This window comes from Cibotium barometz, chromosome 31 (assembly GCF_041138505.1).
Source record: "Cibotium barometz isolate CiBa-2024 chromosome 31, ASM4113850v1, whole genome shotgun sequence".
NCBI lineage: Eukaryota > Viridiplantae > Streptophyta > Polypodiopsida > Cyatheales > Cibotiaceae > Cibotium > Cibotium barometz.
Genome location: NC_141076.1, coordinates 52,846,448 through 52,871,447, shown reverse-complemented (window position 1 = coordinate 52,871,447; position 25,000 = coordinate 52,846,448). Strand labels below are relative to the sequence as shown.

Below are 25,000 nucleotides of genomic sequence, written 5' to 3'. Positions count from 1 at the left end.
CAATTGCCGTCTTATTGATCTGCTCAAAAACCTGCTCATCCATCCCAAAGGTGTCTTATTGATCTGCTAACAGGGTCCATGCAGAACTATTCATTCTTATTAGAAGAAGGAACCTTTTTGAGACCAAACATTCTCATGTAGAGGAAGTCCCTTATACCTAAAGGAAGATAGTACAATAAGGTCAATTTGAATGAGAGATAACCAATAATGAGACACGGGGGTGGTTTTCTCTTCAAAACTGCCTTCACTGTCTTTGCTGCAAACTCCTCAGAGGTGGTAGAGCGCGCCTGTTGAGAGAATCCCATCCTTTTCTTGATAAACTGCTCCCATGGTTGGTAGAACTTCCACTTTGGTAAACTCTGATATACTTGGGAAGCATTGACCTCGATATTTGATTTGATAGCACCAGGCGCCACTATGATCACGCCGATGCCAAAAGGCTTTAACTCAACCCTGCACACACGAAAACAAAAGCCCCATTTGTGAGATATGGTCAAAGGATGCAATTTTTCCCATGAGCATAAGAAAAGCAAAGGAGTAAAATTGTGCACTGGATAATGCCCCTTCAATTGGTTTTAATATGATAGATCATTCCAAACCTTAAAAGGTGAGTAATTTCACTTATATGTAGACGATCCTTTCCTAGATTATGAAAGCACACAATTTAATGCCTATCTGTCTGAACTCCAAGTTTTTTTAACAGAATATAAGCATGGTACAAGACTTGGACTAGAACACAAGCATGCACAGATGCCTAAGCTAATGTATTCTATTATATGATGATGCAGTGTCTGCCAAATCGGCCAAGGCTGAAACTGAGAAAACCCTCATCTATACAAAACAATGTCTTCCCAGTCACCCATGTTGCTTTGTCTGCAGGGAAAATGCTGTCAAGTGAAACTTGCTTCTAAAGTTGGTTGCATTTAAGTTGGCTCCAATGGCAAGGATGAATAAGACGCCCCTGCTTTATTTCTTCTTCTGGAGAACTGAATACAAGCTGAACTGTGTTCACAAGACTGAGCGGACAAACTGACTGACTGACCGCTGAACGCAAGGACAAAGTGACCAAATGTTGGGCAGAACTGTGCATAAGCTGTAGGCGACTGTGAAGCTATCTTCAAAGAGAGTACACCGGCCCGAGACTGAGAGTTGGTGTGCTGAGAACTCTTCAAGAGGCTGAGCTTCATTTGCCTTGGGCTAAAAGCACAAGAATCCTGAGAAGTATGAAAAGGAGGGAGGCCTAAGCATACATGCTTGACTTGTTTGCTTGAGACTTGATTTTTCTTCTGATGATTTATGGACTGAGGGCTGAGGTGCCTTTATATATGGGCTCAGGTGGCTGGTCGGCTGCCAAAAGAGCTGTCGGCCTGCTGATATATTGCCATGACCTGTTTTAATAGCATTTAATGCTTGTTTTTTTGTGTGGCTGGGCCGACTGCAGTCGGCCGGAGTGCTGATATATTGCCACGACCTGTTTTAATAGCATTTAATGCTTGTTTTTTTATGTGTGGCTCGTCTAGCTGCTGGCCGACCGTAGTTGTCAGGTACGATACCGTACGCTCCGTACGATACGATACCGTACGATAAAATGCGGTACGATATAGTTTTTTTTTTCTCTTATCGTACAATAAAATACAGTGTTTTAGAGAAATACTCATAAACTTAGGGATATGGAGTATTTTAGAAAGGAGGGAAGCATCATAGTATAGAGGAAGCTCAAACAGCCATAGATAAGCAAAAAAAAAAGACCATTACCTACCCAAAAAATTAAATTTTTTTGGGAAATATTTTGTTTTTGAAAAAAAAAATCGAGAATTTTTTAAATCCGTACAAGTACATACGGTACGATATTCCGTACGATAAGCTATCGTGCACCGTACGGAAACAACCCTTTGGCCGACTGTTGTCCACGCCTCTTAGCTTTGGCCGACTACATTCCCAAGCCCATAAAGGGGTCACGGCATACGACAAAATATCCTAAAAAAGGTACTACATCATTTGTCACCGTGTACCACAGTGCATGGGTGCATGTGACATTCCCTCCTGCTGAGCTTGGCGGCAGGTTTATGGCTTCGAGATAGTCCGCCAATAACTATGGATACTCGAGGAAGAATTCTTCAGCTAGATGGCTTCATGGGTTCCTCGATCTTTGAACTTTGTATAAAATTGGCGAAGACATCGTCCGGAACCATGCTTCCAACAATGTAGAAGGATCTGCTCGGGCTCTATCACTTCTACTTCATTAACCATTTCTGTATGCTACTCTTCCAAAACATTCTGCAATCAAGGTCCAATATGAGGCTTTAACCAAGAGACGTGGAAGACCTTGTGCATCGTCCAACTGTCTGGCAATTAGAGTTGCATGGCGACTTCGCGTATCTTCTTTATGATGGGAAAACCACCAAAACTTCTAAATGACAACTTTGGACAGTGCTTGCCCACTTGCTTGAGTCTTTCCTTCATGATCCTTAAATATACCCATTCACCTTCTTCGAAGTTGACGTCTCTACATGACTTATTTGCCTGTCTGGTGCAAGCCTCTTGAGCTTTGGTAAGACACTCTTTGACTAACTCAATGATGGCGGAAAAAGTTTCTATCGTCTTGTTGGCTTCCAAGGAAGGAGAGATCATCCGCGTGATAAGGGATGAAAATCTTCGACCAAAGGCTGCCTCGTATGGAGTTCTGCCAACACTGGATGAGTGTGTATCATTGAGAATTGCCTGTACCAACGGGAGATGAAGCTAATCATGGCAGTACGCTTTAAGCACATCGAAAGCCAACTTATTGTAAATCTCGGTTTGGCCATCGGTCTGCGGATGGAATGCACTAGACAATTGCAATTTCGTACCAAAGTTGTCGAATAGAGCCAGCCAAAAGTGAGATGTAAACTTCGGTTCCCGATCTAAAGTTAATAGTCCGTGGCAAAACACGAACTGGATACCAACGTCAAAGAAAGAGTCGGGCTGTATCTTCTGTTGTGGCCGTCTTGCATGGTATAAGCATACAAATTTACTGAATCTGTCAACTATCGTCATACATTGACTATTCCGAGATCCAGTAGATGCGGGAAGTGGTCCAACAAAATCTATCAAAAGGTCATGAAATAGATCCTCGAGAATGGGCAGTGGCTGAAGTAACCCTGCCTATTTGGTGTGTTTAGTGGTCTTCAGGAACATGCGGAGAGAGAGTTGTATACATCCCTGCCCATCTTTGGCCAATAAAACGATCTTTCTAACTTCTCCAAAGTATTGTTGATCTCGTCATGACCACCAAGTGAATCATGGGCATCATGGAGGCATGCTGGTCTCTTTTCCCTGAGGACACATAATTGACCCTTGTAAAATCCTAAATGGTATAATGACCGGGTTTTGAGTAAAGGCCCATATTGTAAGGAGTTCCAAATTTTGGACAATCTGCATACTGTGTCTTCGTGTTGTCTAAATCTTCCCCTTCTATCTCCAACACAATGGATTCCTATACTGTCTAAATACTACCTTTGTGACTCAGAGTACAGGGTTGTGCTTACCCGGTATATACTCCATCATTCCGCCAAACTGTTGGAACAACCGACTCCACCGGTGTTGTCTATTGCTCCACTGGGCACTTAGCATAGTCTGTAACCACTTCAAGGCCTGGTGGTATGTCTTCCATAAAGAAAAGGTTTCCACTGTTTCAAGGCTGTGATAACACCTGGCAACTCTTTGTCATACACAATAATTTTTTCTACATCATTTAATTTCCTACTATAATACGCCACGGGTCTTCCTTCTTGTTGCACATCATGTACAACCTTTTCAGGTGATATTCAGCAAAGATCTTCTTTTCTCTTTCTATCCTTGCTGTCCATACACAGTGTTTCAGTTTTTGCAGCAGTTCTTTGTGGGTATCATTGCATAGTACCCATTCTTTCATGGTATCAAAGCGGGAAACATCTGCAGGGACCTGCGTTCTTTTTGCCATGCTGCTGTTGACTGTTTACAGCATATAGGAGATGTTCACTTGCTGCATTTTTCATCAGTACCCTGCGTTTTTTGCCTGTGGAGCTGCGTTTTCACTCCGGACTGCCTCAGGTGCTGCGTTTTTCTTCCTACAGAACTGCTTTACAGCTTTTACCACTAGAGAGTCGTTCTATTCTCTTCTCTTTCTGGTTCCCTCCCACACACCCTCTCCTCTAGTCTTTCTAAAGCAGGTTTGGGCTCTTGGAGGTGATGGCTTCTGGAGATCACCATTCTCCCCTCTCGGGGATTCTCTTCTCTTCCCCTACTCACACTACACAGGTGTCCTCTTCACAGTTACCTATTCCCTCTACCCAAATTCCTGTGCCCTTACCCACTACTTCTTCTTCTTTCTTGTATCCACTGCCATTTACCCACCCCACCACTTCTATTGGTTCTCCTCTCCCACAATATCTACCTTCTTCTTTACCATCCTATGCTCCTCCCCAAGTCAATGATTCTATTAAGCTGACATCCATCAATTATCATACTTGGTCCTATTATGACAAAATTCTTTTGGAGAGTGCGAGTGTATGGATTTCTATCTCTACACCTTCTTTGGTGGATCCAGCGTTCCGGGGTCAATTGGATGCTTGTGCTCGCCTCATCATCACACATTGCATGACTCCCACCATTAATGCTTAGTTCATCTCTTCTGGGATGCATGACAGATATGGCTAGAGATTCAAAGGAGGTATGGTCGTGTTTCCTCCGTGAAGATTGCTAAGTTGGAAGCCGACCTTGAGAAGTTGACGATCAGTGATTTCAACAATATCACTAAGAAGACTGGGGAGTTCTCTCAACTTAAACGACAACTTGAAGAATTTAGGAGAGCTATCAATAACCCCGTCCACAAGTTACTAGGTAAACTTCCTTCTTCCTTTCATGCTTTCAAAGATACCATATATTTTCATGAACCTCTCCCCTCTTTTGAGGAGGTTTTGATCTACTTACATGATAAGTGCTTGATGAAAGGAAAAGGGAAGCCGGAATCTACATTTGTTACCCAGGACAAGGGCAAGACCAAAGGTGGCCGTGGTGGCAACAACAACAAGAAGCAAAAATTCACCACAAAGTCATCTTCCGATGACGATGATTCTGACAATTCTAACAACGTCAAGGGTTCTAGGATGAAGGATTCTTGTGAGTTTTGTGGCACTTGGTCATTCAGAGGCCAAATGTTTTGCCCAACAGGCTCCTTTTCGCAAAGCTAAAGCAGAGCAGAAGTCCTCCTCCAATGGCTTAGATACTTTAACAACGACAAATGGCTCAAATACTTCACCAACGACAGAGTAGAGTACAAAGTCTCATGCCAAGATTGCTTTTCTTGCCATCTATGATCCCCCTATTCTTTCATCTTCACTGGAGCAAGATGAGTCCATCCTGGTGGTCACACAGGAGACTTCTGATTCAGAAGTCAGTACCCCATAGTGGTTGAGTACTTTAGGTACGGTGCGGTATGGTACGAGTACATAAAGTATGCAGCAAGATAAGTACTTTAAGTACGTTCACTTTTTTACTATATATAAAAATGTGTGTGTGTGTGTGTGTGTGTGTGTGTGTGTGTGTGTAAAATAACAAATATCTAGCATCCATACAAAAATAGCATGAAAGACAATTGTAATACTAAAATAAAAACTAATCTATTAACTACTTCTATTAACTACTGAGCAATGACCACTGACTAAAATAATTAAAAAACGGGCCAAATAAGTGTTGTATATTGAACCTTATATTTGGTACAAAGACCTTATCCATACGAGGTACGGTATGTATGGAGTGGTACGGAAAGTTCTGAAGGTACACATCGGATGAGTACGGGTACGGAATGCAACTATGCAGTACCCCCTATCCGCAAAAGAGGATTATTCACATGAGTTTCTGATAGAGACCTTATTAGTTCCTCTCATCTCTTTGGATGAGTATGTTCCTTCTCTTGTGCGGTTACATGTTGATGCTATTATTACAAATTTTCTCTCCTCTCTTTCAAAGGAGGATAGTGGTTCTTCTATAGTGCAGGTGGATGAATTATCCTCACATATTCGGGAGGCATCTTCCACTATCTTGGAGCCTGCTCCTACTTCGACCCTAGCAAATTCAGCTATCACTGATGATCCTTTTGTTCCAGTGATTGTTTCATTTTCCTTCTTCTTCAAAGGAGGATTCTACTTCGGTCCCGATACTTGTTGCAGATGCAGAGGCGGTACCACATTTTTCGGAGCCATCTATGGTATCATCTCCTGAGGGCTTCTCTCTCCATATTGATCCTGGTGTTTCATCTTCAATATCTTCTCGTGGCTTCTTCCAGAGACCTTCGCGGTCTTCAGATGTACCATATTTGTGCCTTTTATGAGGAGGGTGTTCCTTCCAACTCTTTGGAGGATTTTTTGCAGCGTGCTGGAGTTGGTCCACCCATCTGGCGCTAAAGAGGAAGTGTTGGAAATTATTTCATCCCCAGATGGACTTTCCCATGCACATTCATGCTTGTATCTGGCTCCATAATAAGCTCTGCATATACATCAAGGCACTACATATTTTTTTGCCTATTTTTAGGCATCATTTCAGCATTTTTATGCACTGTCGACCAATCCTCTGATTTTCTACTGGCCAACCAACTTGATCTTTTGAAAGAGAGACTTACAGTCTTTATGTCGCTTTCCACAAGAGAGAAAAGGGCACAAGGAAAAACCTCCTTTGTGTCCTGCCTTCTTGTCCTGCCGTCCACGCTTTTGTGTCCAACTCTGCCTGTATGAACAGAAGCGCAGCCAGCCAGCTTCATGCCAAAAGCAAAGGGGAAAGAGGGATTCAATAAGCGCCAACTTCTGTCCTGTCCGTACAGTACAGTCGTACAGATCTGTAGGTATTCCCCTATGCGCAGCCAGCATGCAGTCCACTTCAGAAGGTAAGCATAAGAGAAGCGCAGCCCTGCAGCCCCTGAAAGAAACGCAGCCTGCAGCCTGTATGCGCCTCTTTTTCAGATAAGCTCTCCTCGCCAGCAGCCTGTATGCTGCCCTCTTTTTCAGAAAAGCTCTCCTCCTCCTTGCGCTGCCCGCCAGCCTTCCTATTTCCCCAAAAAACACACGTGGCCCCAAAATAGCATAAGGGCCACGATTATCCCCAAAAAGGGGTTCTTATAATTTTAAAGGTTTTTAAACCTTTGTCCCCTCCAAAATCTTTTGTCCCCATGGGTTATGAGAGACTTTAATCACTTGGTCCCCTTCACACTTGGGGTTATCCACACACGGGCTTCCAGTTTCACTCCCACGTGATGCCATTCACACTGTCCACCATGTCCCCGTGCACACCTGCATATTGTCCAGAGAAAAACACAGGGTCGCGACAAGAGGAGTACCAGCTGAGGCCAAGATTTGTCAGTTGTGCCAGATGGAGCCAGAGACAAAGTTACATTACATATGTCACTGTCCAGTATATTATGAGATACGAGGCCATTTTCACTGCCTGTTCAGAGAGGGTTTCAGACCACTTTCCAAAGTCATGAGATACAAGGATCAGAGATGCCTCGGATTATACTTGCAGCTAGCCCTAGAGTATAGCCACACCAGAGGTACACTCATTGATCGCGCTATAGAGCTGGGGCGGTTCAGGCGCCCCAAGATGAGAGGCCCATCTCGACACTGGCAGAGACTACAACAGAGGATCAGGACCATACTAGCACGGCATGGGAGACGTCCAGTCAGAGTACTCACCATGGAGGACATTGAGGATATCCGCCATCGACCGATGAGAGACATCTTTGGATAGTGATGTATATGATGCTTACCTTTGTTGCTGGAGTTTTCCTTCCCAGATGTTATCCATTAGGAGCTCCTAGTACCTTACTTTTCCTCATAGTTGTTGTTTTAGTTTCAGTTAGTTGTTTAGTTGTTTTAGCTTTTTCTTGCACAGACATTGTATCAGATCCACCAATTGTTGTAACCTTTTTGGTCTCATAGGTCATTTTGGCCTTTTGAGGACGTTAATATATCATTTCATTTCATCTCTCTCTCTCTCTCTCTCTCTCTCTCTCTCTCTCTCTCTCCGGTAGCCTCTACTCAGTTCGCTTCCCTCCCCCTCTCCGTCACCCCCCCTTTCTCGTAGCCGTTTTTTTCCTTTCTTTTCTTTCTCTTTCCTTCCTTCCTTCTTTCTTTTCCTTCCTTCCTTCCTTCCTTCTTTCTTTTCCTTCCTTCCTTCCTTCCTTCTTTTTCTTTTCTTTTCCTTCTTTCCTTCCTTCTTTTTCTTTTCTTTTCCTTCTTTCCTTCCTTCCTTCCTTCTTTTTCTTTTCTTTTCTTCCTTCCTTTCTTCCTTCTTTTTCTTTGCTTTTCTTTCCTTCCTTCCTTCTTTTTCTTTCCTTCCTTCTTTCCTTTCCTTCCTTCCTTCCTTTTTTTTCTTTTCTTTCCTTCCTTCCTTCCTTCTTTTTCTTTTCCTTCCTTCTTTTTCTTTTCTTTCCTTCCTTCCTTCCTTCCTTCTTTTTCTTTTCTTTTCTTTTCTTTTCTTTCCTTCCTTCCTTCTTTTTCTTGTCTTTTCCTTCCTTCCTTCCTTCTTGTCTTTTCCTTCCTTCCTTCCTTCCTTCCTTTCCTTCTTTTTCTTTTCTTTCTTCCCTTCCCTTCCCTTCCCTTCTTTTTCTTTTCTTTTCCTTCCTTTCCTTCCCTTCCCTTCCCTTCTTTTTCTTTTCTTTTCCTTCCTTTCCTTTCCTTTCCTTTCCTTCCTCCCTCCTCCCCTCCCCTCCCTTCTTTGCTTTTCTTTCCTTCCTTCCTTCTTTTTCTTTCCTTCCTTCTTTCCTTTCCTTCCTTCCTTCCTTTTTTTTCTTTTCTTTCCTTCCTTCCTTCCTTCTTTTTCTTTTCCTTCCTTCTTTTTCTTTTCTTTCCTTCCTTCCTTCCTTCCTTCCTTCTTTTTCTTTTCTTTTCTTTTCTTTCCTTCCTTCCTTCTTTTTCTTTTCTTTTCTTTTCTTTTCTTTCCTTCCTTCCTTCTTTTTCTTGTCTTTTCCTTCCTTCCTTCCTTCTTGTCTTTTCCTTCCTTCCTTCCTTCCTTCCTTTCCTTCTTTTTCTTTTCTTCCCTTCCCTTCCCTTCCCTTCCCTTCCCTTCCCTTCCCTTCTTTTTCTTTTCTTTTCCTTCCTTTCCTTTCCTTTCCTTTCCTTCCTCCCTCCTCCCCTCCCCTCCCCTCTCCTTTCCTTCCTTCCTTCCTTTTTTTTTTCTTTTCTTTCTTCCCTTCCTCCTCCCCTCCCCTCCCCTCCCCTCCCCTCTCCTCTCCTTTCCTTTCCTTCCTTCTTTTTTCCCCTCCCCTCTCCTCTCCTTTCCTTTCCTTCCTTCTTTTTTCTTTCTTTTCTTTCCTTCCTTCCTTCCTTCCTTCCTTCCTTTTTCTTTTCTTTTATTTCCTTCCTTCCTTCTTTCTTCCTTCCTTCCTTCCTTTTTTTTCCCCTTCCTTCCTTCCTTCTTTTTTCTTTTCTTTTCTTTCCTTCCTTCCTTCCTTTTTTTTCCCCTTCCTTCCTTCCTTCTTTTTTCTTTTCTTTTCTTTCCTTCCTTCCTTCTTTTGTCTTTCTTTTCTTCCTTCCTTCCTTCCTTCTTTTTTCTTTTCTTTTCTTTCCTTCCTTCCTTCTTTTGTCTTTCTTTTCTTCCTTCCTTCCTTCCTTCTTTTGTCTTTCTTTTCTTTTCCTTCCTTCCTTCCTTTTTTCTTTTCTTTTCCTTCCTTCCTTTTTCTTTCTTTTCTTTTCTTCCTTCCTTCTTTTTTCTTTCTTTTCTGTCCTTCCTTCCTTTTTTTTCTCTTTTCTTTCTTCCTTCCTTCCTTCCTTCCTTCTTTTTTTTCTTTTCTTTTCTTCCTTCCTTCCTTCCTTTTTTATTCCTTCCTTCCTTTTCTTTCCTTCCTTCCTTCCTTCCTTCCTTCCTTCCTCTTTTCTTTTCTTTCCTTCCTTCCTTCCTTCTTTTTTTTTTCTCTTCTTTCTTTCTTTCCTTCCTTCCTTCCTTCTTTTTTTTTCTTTTCTTTCTTCCTTCCTTTTTTTTTTCTTTCCTTCCTTCCTTCCTTCTTTTTTTTTTCTTTTCTTTCTTCCTTCCTTTTTTTTTCTTTCCTTCCTTCCTTCCTTCCTTCCTTTTTTTTTCTTTTCTTTCTTCCTTCGTTCCTTCGTTCCTTCCTTCCTTCTTCTTCTTTTCTTTTCTTTTCCTTTCTGCAGCCTCCGCCCCTTCCTTTCCTCTCTTCTCTGCCATCTCTAGCCCGTCCTTGTCTCTCCGACACCACCCTCAGGTTGTAGTTATTTCTTCATTGTCTCGGCAAGTTTCAGCCTCTTCTGGTCTTCGCCCCCAAGAGGACTCCATGGCAGCCACTCTGTCTCCCCCGACCGAGGCCGCCATTACTTGCCTTTCATTTTCCAAAGCAGACCTGCAACTTCTCGCTACGACTGTCGCATCCCTAGAGGCCTCCACTCTAGTATGCAAGATTGCCGGTAGCCGCCCCGCGCATGGCCAACTCAAAGATCTTCTTCAAGCTAGCCTCCTAGGTGCGCCAGCAAAGATCGCAGATATTCATCCTTTGGGGTGCGGCTACTACCAGGTTGAGTTCGATCACCAGCGACGTCTGATCTTGTCATCGAGTTGAGCCTCGTTGCACTACATACAGCCCAGGCCTTCTTTGCATGGTGGCAACACGGCTTCGACCTGACATCTGACCCATTAGCCGGAGTTTCAAGCTTTCCCATGACAGTCTGCTTTCCAAGCCTCAGGCAAGAATACCTTTCTCTTCTCCTAGTGATTGGTGGTGCCATCGGGAGAGTGATGGAAACCCCCCCCCCCCCCACTGTTGCCTCGGCCCTCGCACGAGCAACAGGGATTCCAACTCTCCTCATTTGTATTGCCTCGCCGGATTCTGTGCCTCACATGATATCTATTCCCAGTCTTCAGGGCGATCCCATTATGCATCGAGAGGAGTATTCAGGCCTTCCACGCCAATGCTTTATTTGCAGACAAATGGGTCATCTGGCCAGAGTCTGCACTCGGCGTCAGACTAGGTGACCGTCCCCAGTGGTTCCCCTCCTACTTCCCACTCAGATCCTCATCAGGGGGCTGAGGGAGGAGCAAGTTCCCAGGCCGCGGAGCACCAAGTTCCAACCATGGATGACCCATCAGCCAGAGAGTGGCAGACGGTTGGCCCCTGTCTCGGTCGTCGGCCGAGCACCAGAGCTGAGCGTTGCCGCCGTGCGCGCCAGGCTGGCAACATGTAGGAGGATTCGGTTCTATCAGAGAACCATTTCGAGCACTTATATCACAGCACCCACCCGCAGACGACGGACCCCCTCCAGTCACGGAGAGGGTCCCCCCGCCGAGGTGGCGGCCGATTCCTCGTCGCGACTTCTCCTCTGGCCTTCAGTGCCCAATGGGGCAGGTTGACCCCACCCTCGCTTTGTCGAGCCTTCTCCAGCAGCCCTCCTCTCCAATGGATACCTCTCAGCAGCATCCCTCTCCAACCTCTCCGCCTTCCCACTCCCCCTCGCCTCCAACTCTTCCCGTAGTCACTCCATTTACCCTTCCCTCTTTCTCCATGGCTACGATCCCTCCCCCCTCCGCCTCTCCAGAGCATTCCCGTCGGCCCCCTGCAACCCCTAACCCAGAGAGGAGACAAACGGCAAGTACTATTCGCCGCCTGATTCATTGTTTCTCAGAGCCAATGGAGATGACCATTGCGGCCTCACCCAGTGAGGGCTCTCGCACCTGAGTCCCAAGGCGGGCCCCCCAGGATCTTGGGGCAGCCTGTGGATTATAGTTTCTTTCGGTGTCTTCCGACGGAAGGGACAAACAAGTTCGCGGAGACCATAGCCCCTATTCGGGTATGCGTGGTCTTCCACCACTCCAGACCCTCTACGCTAGAGAATGGCGCGATGATCTTCTCTTTCCCCTTGAGCGCAGCCCCCGGGACAAAGTGGGATACAGAGTCGATGGCCGCTAACATACAGGATCAGGCAGTTGAGCTATCACATCATCTGCAAGATCTCGGGATCACTGATGTTCTTACTCATCTATGGCCTTTGGCCAGGATGGAGCTTGGTGGATCTACCCACAGAGACCAGGAGGGGAGATCCAAGATGGTGACCTCCTGCCTGGAGGTGTTGCTTTTTGTGTTCATGCATACCTCTCGCGGTACCTCTCCACCCTTCTTACAGATACCTCCATTGTGATCGATGGAGCACAGAGTATGCACTCTCTCGCGCTCAGGCAGAGTGGCAGTACATGGAGGGCAGGATCCACGCCCACTTGGCACAACTCCGCACCAGGACAGATTGTGACTATTCCCCGTCTAAGCCCGCGCCCAAGACTCTTCGAGAGAAGGGCGGTTCCGGTAGTTCCGCCTCACACAGAGATTGATATGAGGATTGTCTCATGGAACATTCAGGGCTTAGGGGGGCCTCAGTGCTTTCATAGATGAGGCATCCTTAGAGGAGAGCTGCATCATGCTATGGTGGGGGGATCTATCGACATTCTTTTCCTTCAGGAGCACCATCTTACTGAGGGGCGTACCCGCTGCTGCGGGAAGATTCTACCACGCAAGAGTCGTACTTTTTGGCCTCCATCCTTCGGCCCTTTAGGGACGCAGGGAGGAGTCTCTCTCTATCAGTGAGCAGCTTCTGCTGTCTGTGACAGGATCAGGAGTCATAGTTCCAGGACATGCTCAGTGGGTTACCATTCTGATTGGAGAGGATAGCATTGGCTTCCTCAACATTTATGCCCCGAATAAGGCTACAGTTAGAGCTATCTTTTGGAGCACTGTCCGACAAGCCCTTCCCCAAGCTGACTTTTGGTGCATGGGCGGTGACTTCAACATGATAGAGGCAGTAGAGGACAGACTTGGAGGTGGCACGGCCATTGTCTCTAGGGTGGAGTACTCTGCATGGGAGGAGATGATACTCATTCTTAGGGGACAAGACCCTTGGCATATTCCAGAGTTTGGGCGGAGCCCTGAGAGTCTTCGCTTTTCTCGATCGGATAGGTGGAGCACTAGCCCCAACCTCTCTCGACTGGACAGGTTTTATCATGACGAGTGGGCTTGCAGCCGTGGAGGCATGGTTGGTATTCTGGCAGGCACTACATTTTCAGATCATGCCCCAGTTATTCTGTCCCTTGAGGACCCATGGAGGCATGACAGACATGCGAGCTCCAAGATTCCAGACAGCCTCATTCAGGACCCCGAGATTTGTAGCCGGATTGAGCAGATATGGGCAAGTCTGGACTTTTCCTCAGGATCTGCAGCATGCACTTTGGATGAGGGCCTTGGGGAGGTCAGTATTTTCTTACAGGAGGTAGCCCATAGTAGATTGGAGGGATTTCGAGAGCAAGAGAGGAGTCTGAGGAGGGGCCTAGACTCTTTACAGCGTCTTTAAGAGAGTTACCCGGACAGCCCATGGATTGAGAGTCAGATCACTGCTGCCCGCACGGAGATTCGGTCCATTGAGGAGAGGAGGGTGGAGTATAGATACCATGCCAGGCCTCATTTTGGACTCGACAGAGTTACTAGAGACTTTTTTGAGATAGCCGGCCCTCACAGGAGGAGAGACGGTATTCACAGGCTACGTGGCCAGGACGGAGTTATTGTTTCCGATCCCCCGCAAGTGAGAGCCATCGCCACGGATTTCTTCCGATCGACGGCCTACAAGATTTTGGCCACCTACTTAACTTGGCAGCAAGTTCAGGGCTTCCAAGTAGTCCGCCAACAACTGGGGGTACTCCTGAAAGAACTCTTCATCCAGCCAAACTGCTTCATGGGTTCCGCGGTCTTTAAACTTCGTGTAGAATTGTTGTATTCTTCGACCGGATCCATGATTCCATATGTGGAGGAGAATTTGCTCTGGCTCTATGACTTTAGCTTCGTCTATCATATCTGGTTGTTGCTCTTCGGATATATCCTGCAATGCTAGATCTACATATGGCTTCAACCAAGAAACATGAAAGACATTGTGCATAGTCCAACTTTCCGGCAACTTTAACTTTAAAGAGACATCACTTAACATTTGAATGACTAGAAATGGGCCAAAACAGTTTGGGACAACGCTTGCCCACTTGCTTTAGCCGTTGTTTCATGATGCGGAGATATAACCAATCCCCTTCTTTAAAGCTGACATCTCGCCTGGATTTGTTGGCTTGCCGAGTATATGCTTCCTGAGCCTTGGCAAGGCGCTCCTTAACTGACTCCATGATCTCCGAGAATGTCTCGATGGTTTTATTGGCCTCCAGAGATGGTGACACCTGTCTCATCAAAAGAGATGAGAATTGCCGACCAAATGCTGCCTCATACGGCCTCCGGCCAATACTTGATGAATGAGTTTCATTTAGGATTGCCTGAACCAAAGGAAGATATTGTTCCTATTTCGACTGCTAATCATAGCAGTATGATTTGAGAACGTCAAAGACCAATTGATTGTAATATATACATACCTAGATGAATCCAGGAACATGCCCAAATTCACCTTTTAGGAACGTGCATGTTATATACTCATGGTAGTCAACCCACAAGACCACTTGATTGTAAATTTATGTTTGGCCATTTGTTCGAGGATGGAATGCACTGGACATCAGCAACTTAGTCCCAAAATTGTCAAACAATGCTCTCCAAAAATGGGACGTAAATCTTGAATCTCTATTTGATGTGATAGTCCGTGGCAAACCACCAATGGGGTACCAAAACCGAATGAACAAGCGAGCTATGTCCTCGGTTGTGGCTATCTGCTTGCATGGAATGAGCATGCAAAACTTACTGAATCTATCAACAATTGTCATACTCTGTGTGTTTCTAGATCCAATTGAGTCGAGAAGAGGGCCTACGAAGTCCATACTAATGTCGTGAAAGGGTCCCTCGGGAATAGGCAAAGACTGAAGCAACCCGGACTTTTTGGTATGAGGAACTTTCACTTTTTGACAAATCTGGCTTGATTGGACATGGTGGTAGACATCCCGTCGCATCTTAGGCCAAAAGAATGACCTCTCTAACTTCTCCAAGGTACTGTTGATACCCCTGACCCCCAACAAGAGAATCATGGGCATCGTGGAGAAGGACTTTATGCTTTTCGTTGAGTACACAAAGACGGTTCTTGAAAAACACTTTTGGACGTAAATCTTGAATCTCTATTTGATGTGATAGTCCGTGGCAAACCACCAATGGGGTACCAAAACCGAATGAACAAGCGAGCTATGTCCTCGGTTGTGGCTATCTGCTTGCATGGAATGAGCATGCAAAACTTACTGAATCTATCAACAATTGTCATACTCTGTGTGTTTCTAGATCCAATTGAGTCGGGAAGAGGGCCTACGAAGTCCATACTAATGTCGTGAAAGGGTCCCTCGGGAATAGGCAAAGACTGAAGCAACCCGGACTTTTTGGTATGAGGAACTTTCACTTTTTGACAAATCTGGCTTGATTGGACATGGTGGTAGACATCCCGTCGCATCTTAGGCCAAAAGAATGACCTCTCTAACTTCTCCAAGGTACTGTTGATACCCCTGACCCCCAACAAGAGAATCATGGGCATCGTGGAGAAGGACTTTATGCTTTTCTTTGAGTACACAAAGACGGTTCTTGAAAAACAACCAACCATCCTGTATATTGTAACGGCTTGGTTTTGAACTGAGGACCAAATGATATTGAGTCCCGAACTCTTCCGAATCCGGATACTGTGCCTTCATACTATCTAAGTCTTTGCCTTGAATTTCAAGCACAGTGGACTCCTGCAATGTCTAAATAGTGCCCTTGCGACTAAGAGCATCGACAACGGGGTTATTCTTGCCCGGGACGTATTCCATCATTCCCCCAACTTGTTGGAACAATTGACTCCATCTGGATTGCCTGTCCCTCCATTGGACACTAGGCATGGTTTGCAACCATTCAAGTGCCTGGTGATCTATCTTAACTGTGAAGTCCCTCCTATAAAGGATGTGCTTCCAATGTTTAAGAGTGGTCATCACCCCCAAGAGCTCTTTGTCATACATCGAATAATTCTTCTCGGCATTATTCAACTTGCAGCTATAATAAGCCACTGGCCCACCATCTTGCTATAAAACAGCTCCAATGGCAAGGTTACTAGCATCGGTAATCACCTCGAAAGGATCATCCCATGATACCGACTTCAAAACTGGAGACTCAGAGGCAACTTTCTTCATTGCCTAGAATGCCTCTAGAGCCTTGCCCGTGACGACGAGTCTTCACACCCTTGAGCAAGTCAGTAAGAGGTGCTGCAAGGTCAGAAAACCTGTCCATGTGGGCGTTGTAGGCCTAACAAAGACCCACAAATGAGTGGATTTCTTAGGCTGTAGTGGGAACATCCCAACTAAGAATGGCCTGTACCTTTTCAGGGTCTAGGCTAATACCTGAAGAACCGATGATGTATCCCAGGTAATGGATTTCCTGTACTCCAAACTCACTCTTCTTAGCATTGATAAACAACTCATTGGCCTATGCCACATCTCACTCATGCTACTCTACAATCCCGCAGAAGATAAGAGAAGATAAAGACAAATTTACCAATGAGATCCCAAAAAACCCGAGACATCATTTTGTTGAATGTCGTTGGTGCATTGGTGAGACCAAAGGACATCACCACAAATTCGTAGTGGCCACACTCGGTCCTAAAGGCCATTTTTGGAATGTCGGCCTCAAAGATCCAAACCCGATGGTAGTCACTCTTAAGATCTATCTTAGAAAAAATCTTTGCACCATTGAGTCATTCTAGGATGTACTCTATTCTGGGCATGGGGAACCTATTCTTCACTATTAGCTTATTGAGCGCCCTATAATCCACACATAAGCGTTCGGACTTATCTTTCTTCTGGACAAACAAAATGGAAGCAGCAAAAGGTGAGGAAGATGGTTGAATAAGTGTGATCCTTTCACATGAATCACTTATTTGTTGCTGATTCTTGGGATCTGATTCTACTTATGGAACAATCTTCTGCTCTCAGTGATACTCTTGAGGACTTTGTTACCACTGCAATTTATATTCCTGCTTCCCTTCCTCATTGTGAGGAGTCTACCTCTACCTCTTTGTGATGCTTCCGAGGATGCCCCTCCTCCTGCTAGTTCTACAGGTTTGTTGTTTTGGAGGATGGTTTTTTGGACCCAGTGGGATGCTTTGGATCTGTGGTTGCTAACTGTGCCGAGACACAATGGTACTTCCAGAGTTTTTTGGATTTGGATCAGAATCAAGTTGGGCTTGTACCAATCTGACGACATTTTTTTTTCAGAGGGAGATGTGGAGTCCTTTCATCTTGCGATGCACACCTCAGTAGCGTGTACTTATGTACAACATTGGGCAACTCGTGGTACGGAGTTTGAGCAGATGGGCCCCATCTTTTCTACGGAGTCTTTACATCTTGAGATCCCGATCTTTTCAAAGGATGCTTTTGTACAGCATTTGGCTACTCTTGGTACAGAGTTGGAGCAGATTGACTCTTTCTTTTTAGGGTTCCAGTGAGGAGCAGCTTGCTTCTCCCAGGATTGATTATATACAGGATCTGATCTTGGTTGGTTATAAGGTTTTTTCATACCTTCTCCAAGCTGGATACATGACATTTGACTTCGGGGAGTGTTCTTACACTTGGGTTTGGAACCATTATTTGGAGCAGCACGTCGCAACCTACATGGTTGTTTTCTTCCGGTGTACCTGGCAGCTTGTTCTATTGCTTTTGTAGCTGAGTTGCTAAGAAGATTGCTTGTGGAGCTTTCTTGTTGCCTGTTTCTACAATCTTTCATCTTTGATCGAGGACAGCATCTCTGGCTTCTCGGAGTTCACTCAGCATCCGATGCTGAGAGGGGATGTTAGACATCATCCCCTTGATGGCTTCCTGTTCGGTGTCCTATTGTAGCCTCTAGGGCTGACCATGTTAGCTAGAGGGGCTGGTCACCCCTCACATATGTTTTCCCATATTATTCCCCATTTTATGGTGACTTGGATATTTATCCTAGTCGTGGACATTTACTCAGTCGTGTGGATGCTAGTCGGCTGCCTTCATATGGGCATATATATAGCTGGCTTGCCTCCCTCATTCTTCACTGCTTGCTTAGCATTGTTTGCTGCAGTCCCTCACATACGAGGTTATCTCCCCTCTTGCTCGGGACATGTATTCCTTTGGATGATGATATTGAAAGCAGGTTCTCACCTGTGTTTCCTCTCCATCCCTCTCTCTCCACTTTCACTTCTTCCGCTGCACATTCTATCATGCAGTGCCATAGGCACAAATGAGACCCTTTGTCTTGTGGCACTGAATTCAAAGAGGGTAAAAGTTGAACGGCATTGGAGGCTGATGGTGGAGGTGTGGATGATGATGCTGCGGTTGCTACTGTGGAAATGGATGCCTTAGCAGACTTTTCAAACTGGAACTTAGCGCAATCTTTCTTCCCGTATCCCACAATATGGCAGAAGAAACACCAGTTCTCTATCCTGTACCGTGTCTGTTCATCGGGCTGGAGATAAACTCCAGTGATGCCCTCCTTAACTTTTTCCTTAGGAGTCTTCTTGGGCATAGAATGTTTCTTATTGCCCGATTGACCCGAAGAATTTTTCTTTTGGTCCCTTTGGTCTTTGATGTTCTAAGATGACTGTTGTTGAGGCTTTGGGGTAGACTATACCTGCTTGGGCTTACCTCCGTTCAGCATCAACTCTTGATTCTAAGCGAGGGTCAATGCCCGTGCACAAGTCTGAGGCTCAAAATCCCTCGGCAGGTACCTAATGGTCATGTCTAACCCTCGAATAAACTTCTTGAGCTTATCTTCTTCCGATATACCCAACCGATGCTGCCACCAAGCGATGGCTTCCCCCAGTGAGTTGGGCTGCTACCACATGGACTTTGTCTTGTGGATCAATTTATCCACCTATAGGCAATGCCGCCGAGGAAGCACCAAGGGGGGTTTTGAACCCAAGGCCTCTTGGTCCTAGGCAAACACATTCACAACTTAAGCTATCACCTCATTGGTAAGTATGTGGTAGTTTTTAAAAACATTTTGGGCTAAAAAAAACCCTAGGCCGACCACCGTTGTCAATTTTAGCGGACTTATGCAAAGTGCGAACATAGCCATTTCTCTCATTGATACAGACATTTCAGCAAGAGATGATGATCGCTGCAGTCCCCACCATTGCAAAGCCAAAGCTAAGAGTATGATACCAAAGGAAACATGTGGACAGATGGAGCTCTCATTTTGGTAATTGTGTTGTTGAATGTTCAAAAATGATTTGTTTTTTCATTCACTGTTTTGTATATGTATGTAAACTATATAGTATATTTTTTATGTTTTAACAGACCTTACGTATTTAACATACCTCAAAATCTCAACCCGTACTTGAATGCGGACCTTACCATACCGTACCTTACTTTTCCACTGTAAACCGGCCTTCAGAAAGCAAAGGGCGGTGGAAACAAACACTCGCACATAAAACACTTCAACGCCATTGAGGACCTAGAGAAGGAAAACAAACAGGGGGAGCTACAGTGCTCCTACAAATAGTACACGGACACCGATTGGCCCCAAATCGCCGTGCCGCCCCTTGCGGTATTTCTTTAATTGATTATAAGAGCTTTGATTACAATATAAGGCTGGGAACTCAGACGTCACAGTAGAACCCTGGAAGCCTGCAAAGAACCTGCATCTGGCTTCTTGCCCACTCGGCATCCACAAACAAGTCCAGCCATTGTTCACATCGAAAGACTCTTCACACATTGAGTCTGCATACAGAAGCTTTCTCCCATGATCAAGGCTACCACAACCATCCATAGCCTCTCACACCATGAACAGCATCACACCCTGACACATCCAGTGCTCCTGCATCACAACACAGACTCCCAAACTGTTTCTCAAAAGAGTATCACAACACAGCATACCATACAGTTGACACACCTGTACAAACCCTCTCTACCTTCCAAGGGTACATCCATCTCTGTCATGGATTCCCTGTCCCCTGTCTAATCAGTAACAAGGCTGTACCAAACATGTGTCCATTCCTGTACCTTCTGCCTGCATGTACCTATCTCCTGGAGAAACCCAAAAGCATGTTTCATCGAGAAAACCTACGACCTGTTTCCACATGAAACCCTTAGGCCTGTTTCCCTTTGAAACTTCTGTCCTGATTCCATACATCTAGTTACCTGTTCCCTCATGACACGTTTGGCAACATAGAGATGCCCATAACTGTAGGTCCCACTGTTCCTTTCTAGCAGGAAGAAAACAATCTGCTCCATGAGCACGCAGCCATGCGAGCTTGCATCACTCCCATGCCAAGAAACATAACCAAATGACCTGTACTTGCAGCCAAAAAAACCCAAGTACATAGCTGAATTTGCTACCAAACAAAAACAGCCCATAAACTGTCCTGTTTCCACCCTCTGAACTGCCAAACCCTTCCTCTCACAAAGGGCTAGAGATAACCACTCTGGAACAGTCTTGAGCCAGTGAAAAGAGACTCCGAAAGACATCACCTGCAGTCCCACTTGCTCACAAAGAAAGAGAGACTTACAGTCTTTATGTCGCTTTCCACAAGAGAGAAAAGGGCACGAGGAAAAACCTCCTTTGTGTCCTGCCTTCTTGTCCTGCCGTCCACGCTTTTGTGTCCAACTCTGCTTGTATGAACAGCAGCACAGCCAGCCAGCTTCATGCCAAAAGCAAAGGGGAAAGAGGGATTCAATAAGCGCCAACTTCTGTCCTGTCCGTACAGCTGTCCGTACAGTCGTACAGATCTGTAGGTATTCCCCTGTGCGCAGCCAGCATGCAGCCCACTTCAGAAGGTAAGCATAAGAGAAGCGCAGCCTTGCAGCCCCTGAAAGAAACGCAGCCCTGCAGCCTGTATGCTCCTCTTTTTCAAATAAGCTCTCCTCGCCAGCAGCCTGTATGCGCCCTCTTTTTCAGAAAAGCTCTCCTCCTCCTTGCGCTGCCTGCCAGCCTTCCTATTTTCCCAAATAACACACGTGGCCCCAAAATAGCATAAGGGCCACGATTATCCCCAAAAAGGGGTTCTTATAATTTTAAAGGTTTTTAAACCTTTGTCCCCTCCAAAATCTTTTGTCCCCATGGGTTATGAGAGACTTTAATCACTTGGTCCCTTTCTCTTTGACTCTAGTCTCTTGCTCTAGTAGAGCTCCTTCTATCTCGTGCAGCTTCAATTCAGGTACCTTAATCCACACATGGGCTTCCAGTTTCACTCCCACCTGATGCCATTCACACTGTCCACCATGTCCCCGTGCACACCTGCATATTGTCCAGGGAAAAACACAGGGTCGTGAAAATCTTTTGTCCCCATGGGTTATGAGAGACTTTAATCACTTGGTCCCCTTCACACTTGGGGTTATCCACACATGGGCTTCCAGTTTCACTTCCACTTGATGCCATTCACACTGTCCACCTGCACACCTGCATATTGTCCAGAGAAAAACAAAGGGTCGTGACATAATGTCACGACCCTGTGTTTTTCTCTGGACAATATACAGGTGTACACAGGGTCGTGACATAATGTCACGACCCTGTGTTTTTCTCTGGACAATATGCAGGTGTGCACGGGGACATGGTGGACAGTGTGAATGGCATCAGGTGGGAGTGAAACTGGAAGCCCATGTGTGGATAACCCCAAGTGTGAAGGGGACCAAGTGATTAAAGTCTCTCATAACCCATGGGGACAAAAGATTTTGGAGGGGACAAAGGTTTAAAAACCTTTAAAATTATAAGAACCCCTTTTTGGGGATAATCGTGGCCCTTATGCTATTTTGGGGCCACGTGTGTTTTTGGGGAAATAGGAAGGCTGGCGGGCAGCGCAAGGAAGAGGAGAGCTTTTCTAAAAAAGAGGGCGCATACAGGCTGCTGGCGAGGAGAGCTTATCTGAAAAAGAGGCGCGTACAGGCTGCAGGGCTGCGTTTCTTTCAGGGGCTGCAGGGCTGCGCTTCTCTTATGCTTACCTTCTGAAGTGGACTGCATGCTGGCTGCGCACAGGGGAATACCTACAGATCTGTACGACTGTACGGACAGCTGTACGGACAGGACAGAAGTTGGCGCTTATTGAATCCCTCTTTCCCCTTTGCTTTTGGCATGAAGCTGGCTGGCTGCGCTGCTGTTCATACAGGCAGAGTTGGACACAAAAGCGTGGACGGCAGGACAAGAAGGCAGGACACAAAGGAGGTTTTTCCTCGTGCCCTTTTCTCTCTTGTGGAAAGCGACATAAAGACTGTAAGTCTCTCTTTCTTTGTGAGCAAGTGGGACTGCAGGTGATGTCTTTTGGAGTCTCTCTTTTCACTGGCTCAAGACTGTTCCAGAGTGGTTATCTCTAGCCCTTTGTGAGAGGAAGGGTTTGGCAGTTCAGAGGGTGGAAACAGGATAGTTTATGGGCTGTTTTTGTTTGGTAGCAAATTCAGCTATGTACTTGGGTTTTTTTGGCTGCAAGTACACGTCATTTGGTTATGTTTCTTGGCATGGGAGTGATGCAAGCTCGCATGGCTGCGTGCTCATGGAGCAGATTGTTTTCTTCCTGCTAGAAAGGAACAGTGGGACCTACAGTTATGGGCATCTCTATGTTGCCAAACGTGTCATGAGGGAACAGGTAACTAGATGTATGGAATCAGGACAGAAGTTTCAAAGGGAAACAGGCCTAAGGGTTTCATGTGGAAACAGGTCGTAGGTTTTCTCGATGAAACATGCTTTTGGGTTTCTCCAGGAGATAGGTACATGCAAGCAGAAGGTACAGGAATGGACACATGTTTGGTACAGCCTTGTTACTGATTAGACAGGGGACAGGGAATCCATGACAGAGATGGATGTACCCTTGGAAGGTAGAGAGGGTTTGTACAGGTGTGTCAACTGTATGGTATGCTGTGTTGTGATACTCTTTTGAGAAACAGTTTAGGAGTCTGTGTTGTGATGCAGGAGCACTGGATGTGTCAGGGTGTGATGCTGTTCATGGTGTGAGAGGCTATGGATGGTTGTGGTAGCCTTGATCATGGGAGAAAGCTTCTGTATGCAGACTCAATGTGTGAAGAGTCTTTCGATGTGAACAATGGCTGGACTTGTTTGTGGATGCCGAGTGGGCAAGAAGCCAGATGCAGGTTCTTTGCAGGCTTCCAGGGTTCTACTGTGACGGCTGAGTTCCCAGCCTTATATTGTAATCAAAGCTCTTATAATCAATTAAAGAAATACCGCAAGGGGCGCCACGGCGATTTGGGGCCAATCGGTGTCCGTGTACTATTTGTAGGAGCACTGTAGCTCCCCCTGGTTTGTTTTCCTTCTCTAGGTCCTCAATGGCGTTGAAGTGTTTTATGTGCGAGTGTTTGTTTCCACCGCCCTTTGCTCTCTGAAGGCCGGTTTACATCCACCTTGACTGCCTAAGGATATTGGTCAGGCTGTAATAACTCCTATCGGCTACTGGCCGGCTGCTTGGCAAAGCTCTTTGAAACCTTTGCAAGGCCTAGCCCAAGTATGGCTAGCCTTAGGACTGGCCCCCTTCTATGTGAATGCACTTACAATGCTTTACATGCATCTAATGCTAAGCTTGACACATGCATGCTCCTGAATGATGCTTTCTCCAAGTGGGTTAAGATGATTAACAATTGACTGACCTCTAAAGCTCAGGGACTGACCTACGTAGCTCGTGCCTGACTGTCCTTGGACTGAGGGCTCACAATGGGATCACGACGTACGACAAACAGTCGTTCTACTTCTGTACAACTGCTATACTAATGATCATGCCAGTGTGTCACTGTGTACCCCAGTGCAGGGTGCACGTGACAGTCCGGTAGCCTGAGGGGGCAAGGGCCTTCATCGCTTATAACGGATGCCCTCGACGAACGTCTTGTCGGCAACGAGTTGGCTCTTGGCTCCACCAAGTTTATGAGAGCCATAGGTCGCGAAAGCCAATGTGCAAGCAAATAGAACAACAGATCACGAAGGTGCGTATCGAGGACAGCAGCAAAGATAGTGGTGAGGCACAGGTCATGGGTAGTAGAGATAGTGAAGCAAGTAGGGACATGCAGACTATGGCAAGCTACATAGATGGTGATAGCAAGCTCCTCCTTCACAGGACACTCTAATACCAAATGGACCAGTAGGTCCTAGGGTTAGGCAACAATTGCGACAGCTATGGGGACTGAAACTCCATAGCGTGGAGAGAGAGAGAGAGAGAGAGAGAGAGAGAGAGAGTTGTATTAACGTCTACAAAAGGCCAAAATGACCTATGAGACCAAAAGGTTACATCATGTCCATGAAATACATCATCATGAGTACTAAAAATAAAAATCAAAGAAAGTAACAAAAGCTGAAATGTCAAATCTAATCCCAAACAAGAAGTGCCCAATTCTTATATCACCCTAAAATACCCCACATAGGACACTGCAACATGGCACTCAATGTAGTAAAGCTGGGCCGACGGGAGAAAGTGCTGTGGTGGTGGGAGATAATGGCCCTGATACTCCTGTAGTGATGTGGGTGAGTATTCAATTGGACCGAAAGGCATCGGAGCAAAGGTGTATGTATTACCCTAGTGCTCCAAGCTTAGCAAGAGGGGATGTCATCTGCATCCGCCGTTAATCCCGATGCTCATAGACATGTATATTCTCATTAGCAAATATATGGGTAGATTTAGAGTGGATTCCACAGCCCTATAGGCTCCCGGAAGTGCCCAAGACATAGCCCAATGGTAGGGACCCTATTTGAGCATAGTTTGGAGACAAAATATGCCTTTTGGACAATGTTGTTGGAAAAAATATGCAAAACTGACTTCATTATGAATTCATACCTTTTCCCTATGAATAGGATCATTAGAATCATGATTCAAACATCAAGAGGATGCATTTGTCAGAGTTCACAATGCAACAAGGACACAGTGGTGGCTCAGCAAGATTCTCTTGTCCGATTGCATATAGAGAGCCACAGGGATCTTTGGTATGCATCATGAAGCTGTGAATCAATAAGATCATTTGCATGAAGCTGTGAATCAGTAAGATCATTGTATATATAGCATGTTTTGGCAATATATAGTAGATTAGGTCTATCGCTCCTTCTCTGTCTTTGCTAAAC

The 25,000-nt window shown here is 45.6% G+C and overlaps 1 protein-coding gene across 1 annotated transcript in view; it reads right to left on the bottom strand.

Moving 5' to 3' along the window:
* Positions 1-25,000, bottom strand: part of LOC147621035 (short-chain dehydrogenase ptmH-like) — a 26,674-nt gene that overhangs the window by 173 nt on the left and 1,501 nt on the right. Inside the window, exon 3 of the mRNA XM_086825285.1 lies at positions 1-453. This exon is cut by the window's left edge and continues 173 nt beyond it. Within this exon, the coding sequence (XP_086681411.1) occupies positions 87-453 (367 nt within the window). The 3' untranslated portion in view covers positions 1-86. The remainder of the gene's footprint in view (positions 454-25,000) is intronic.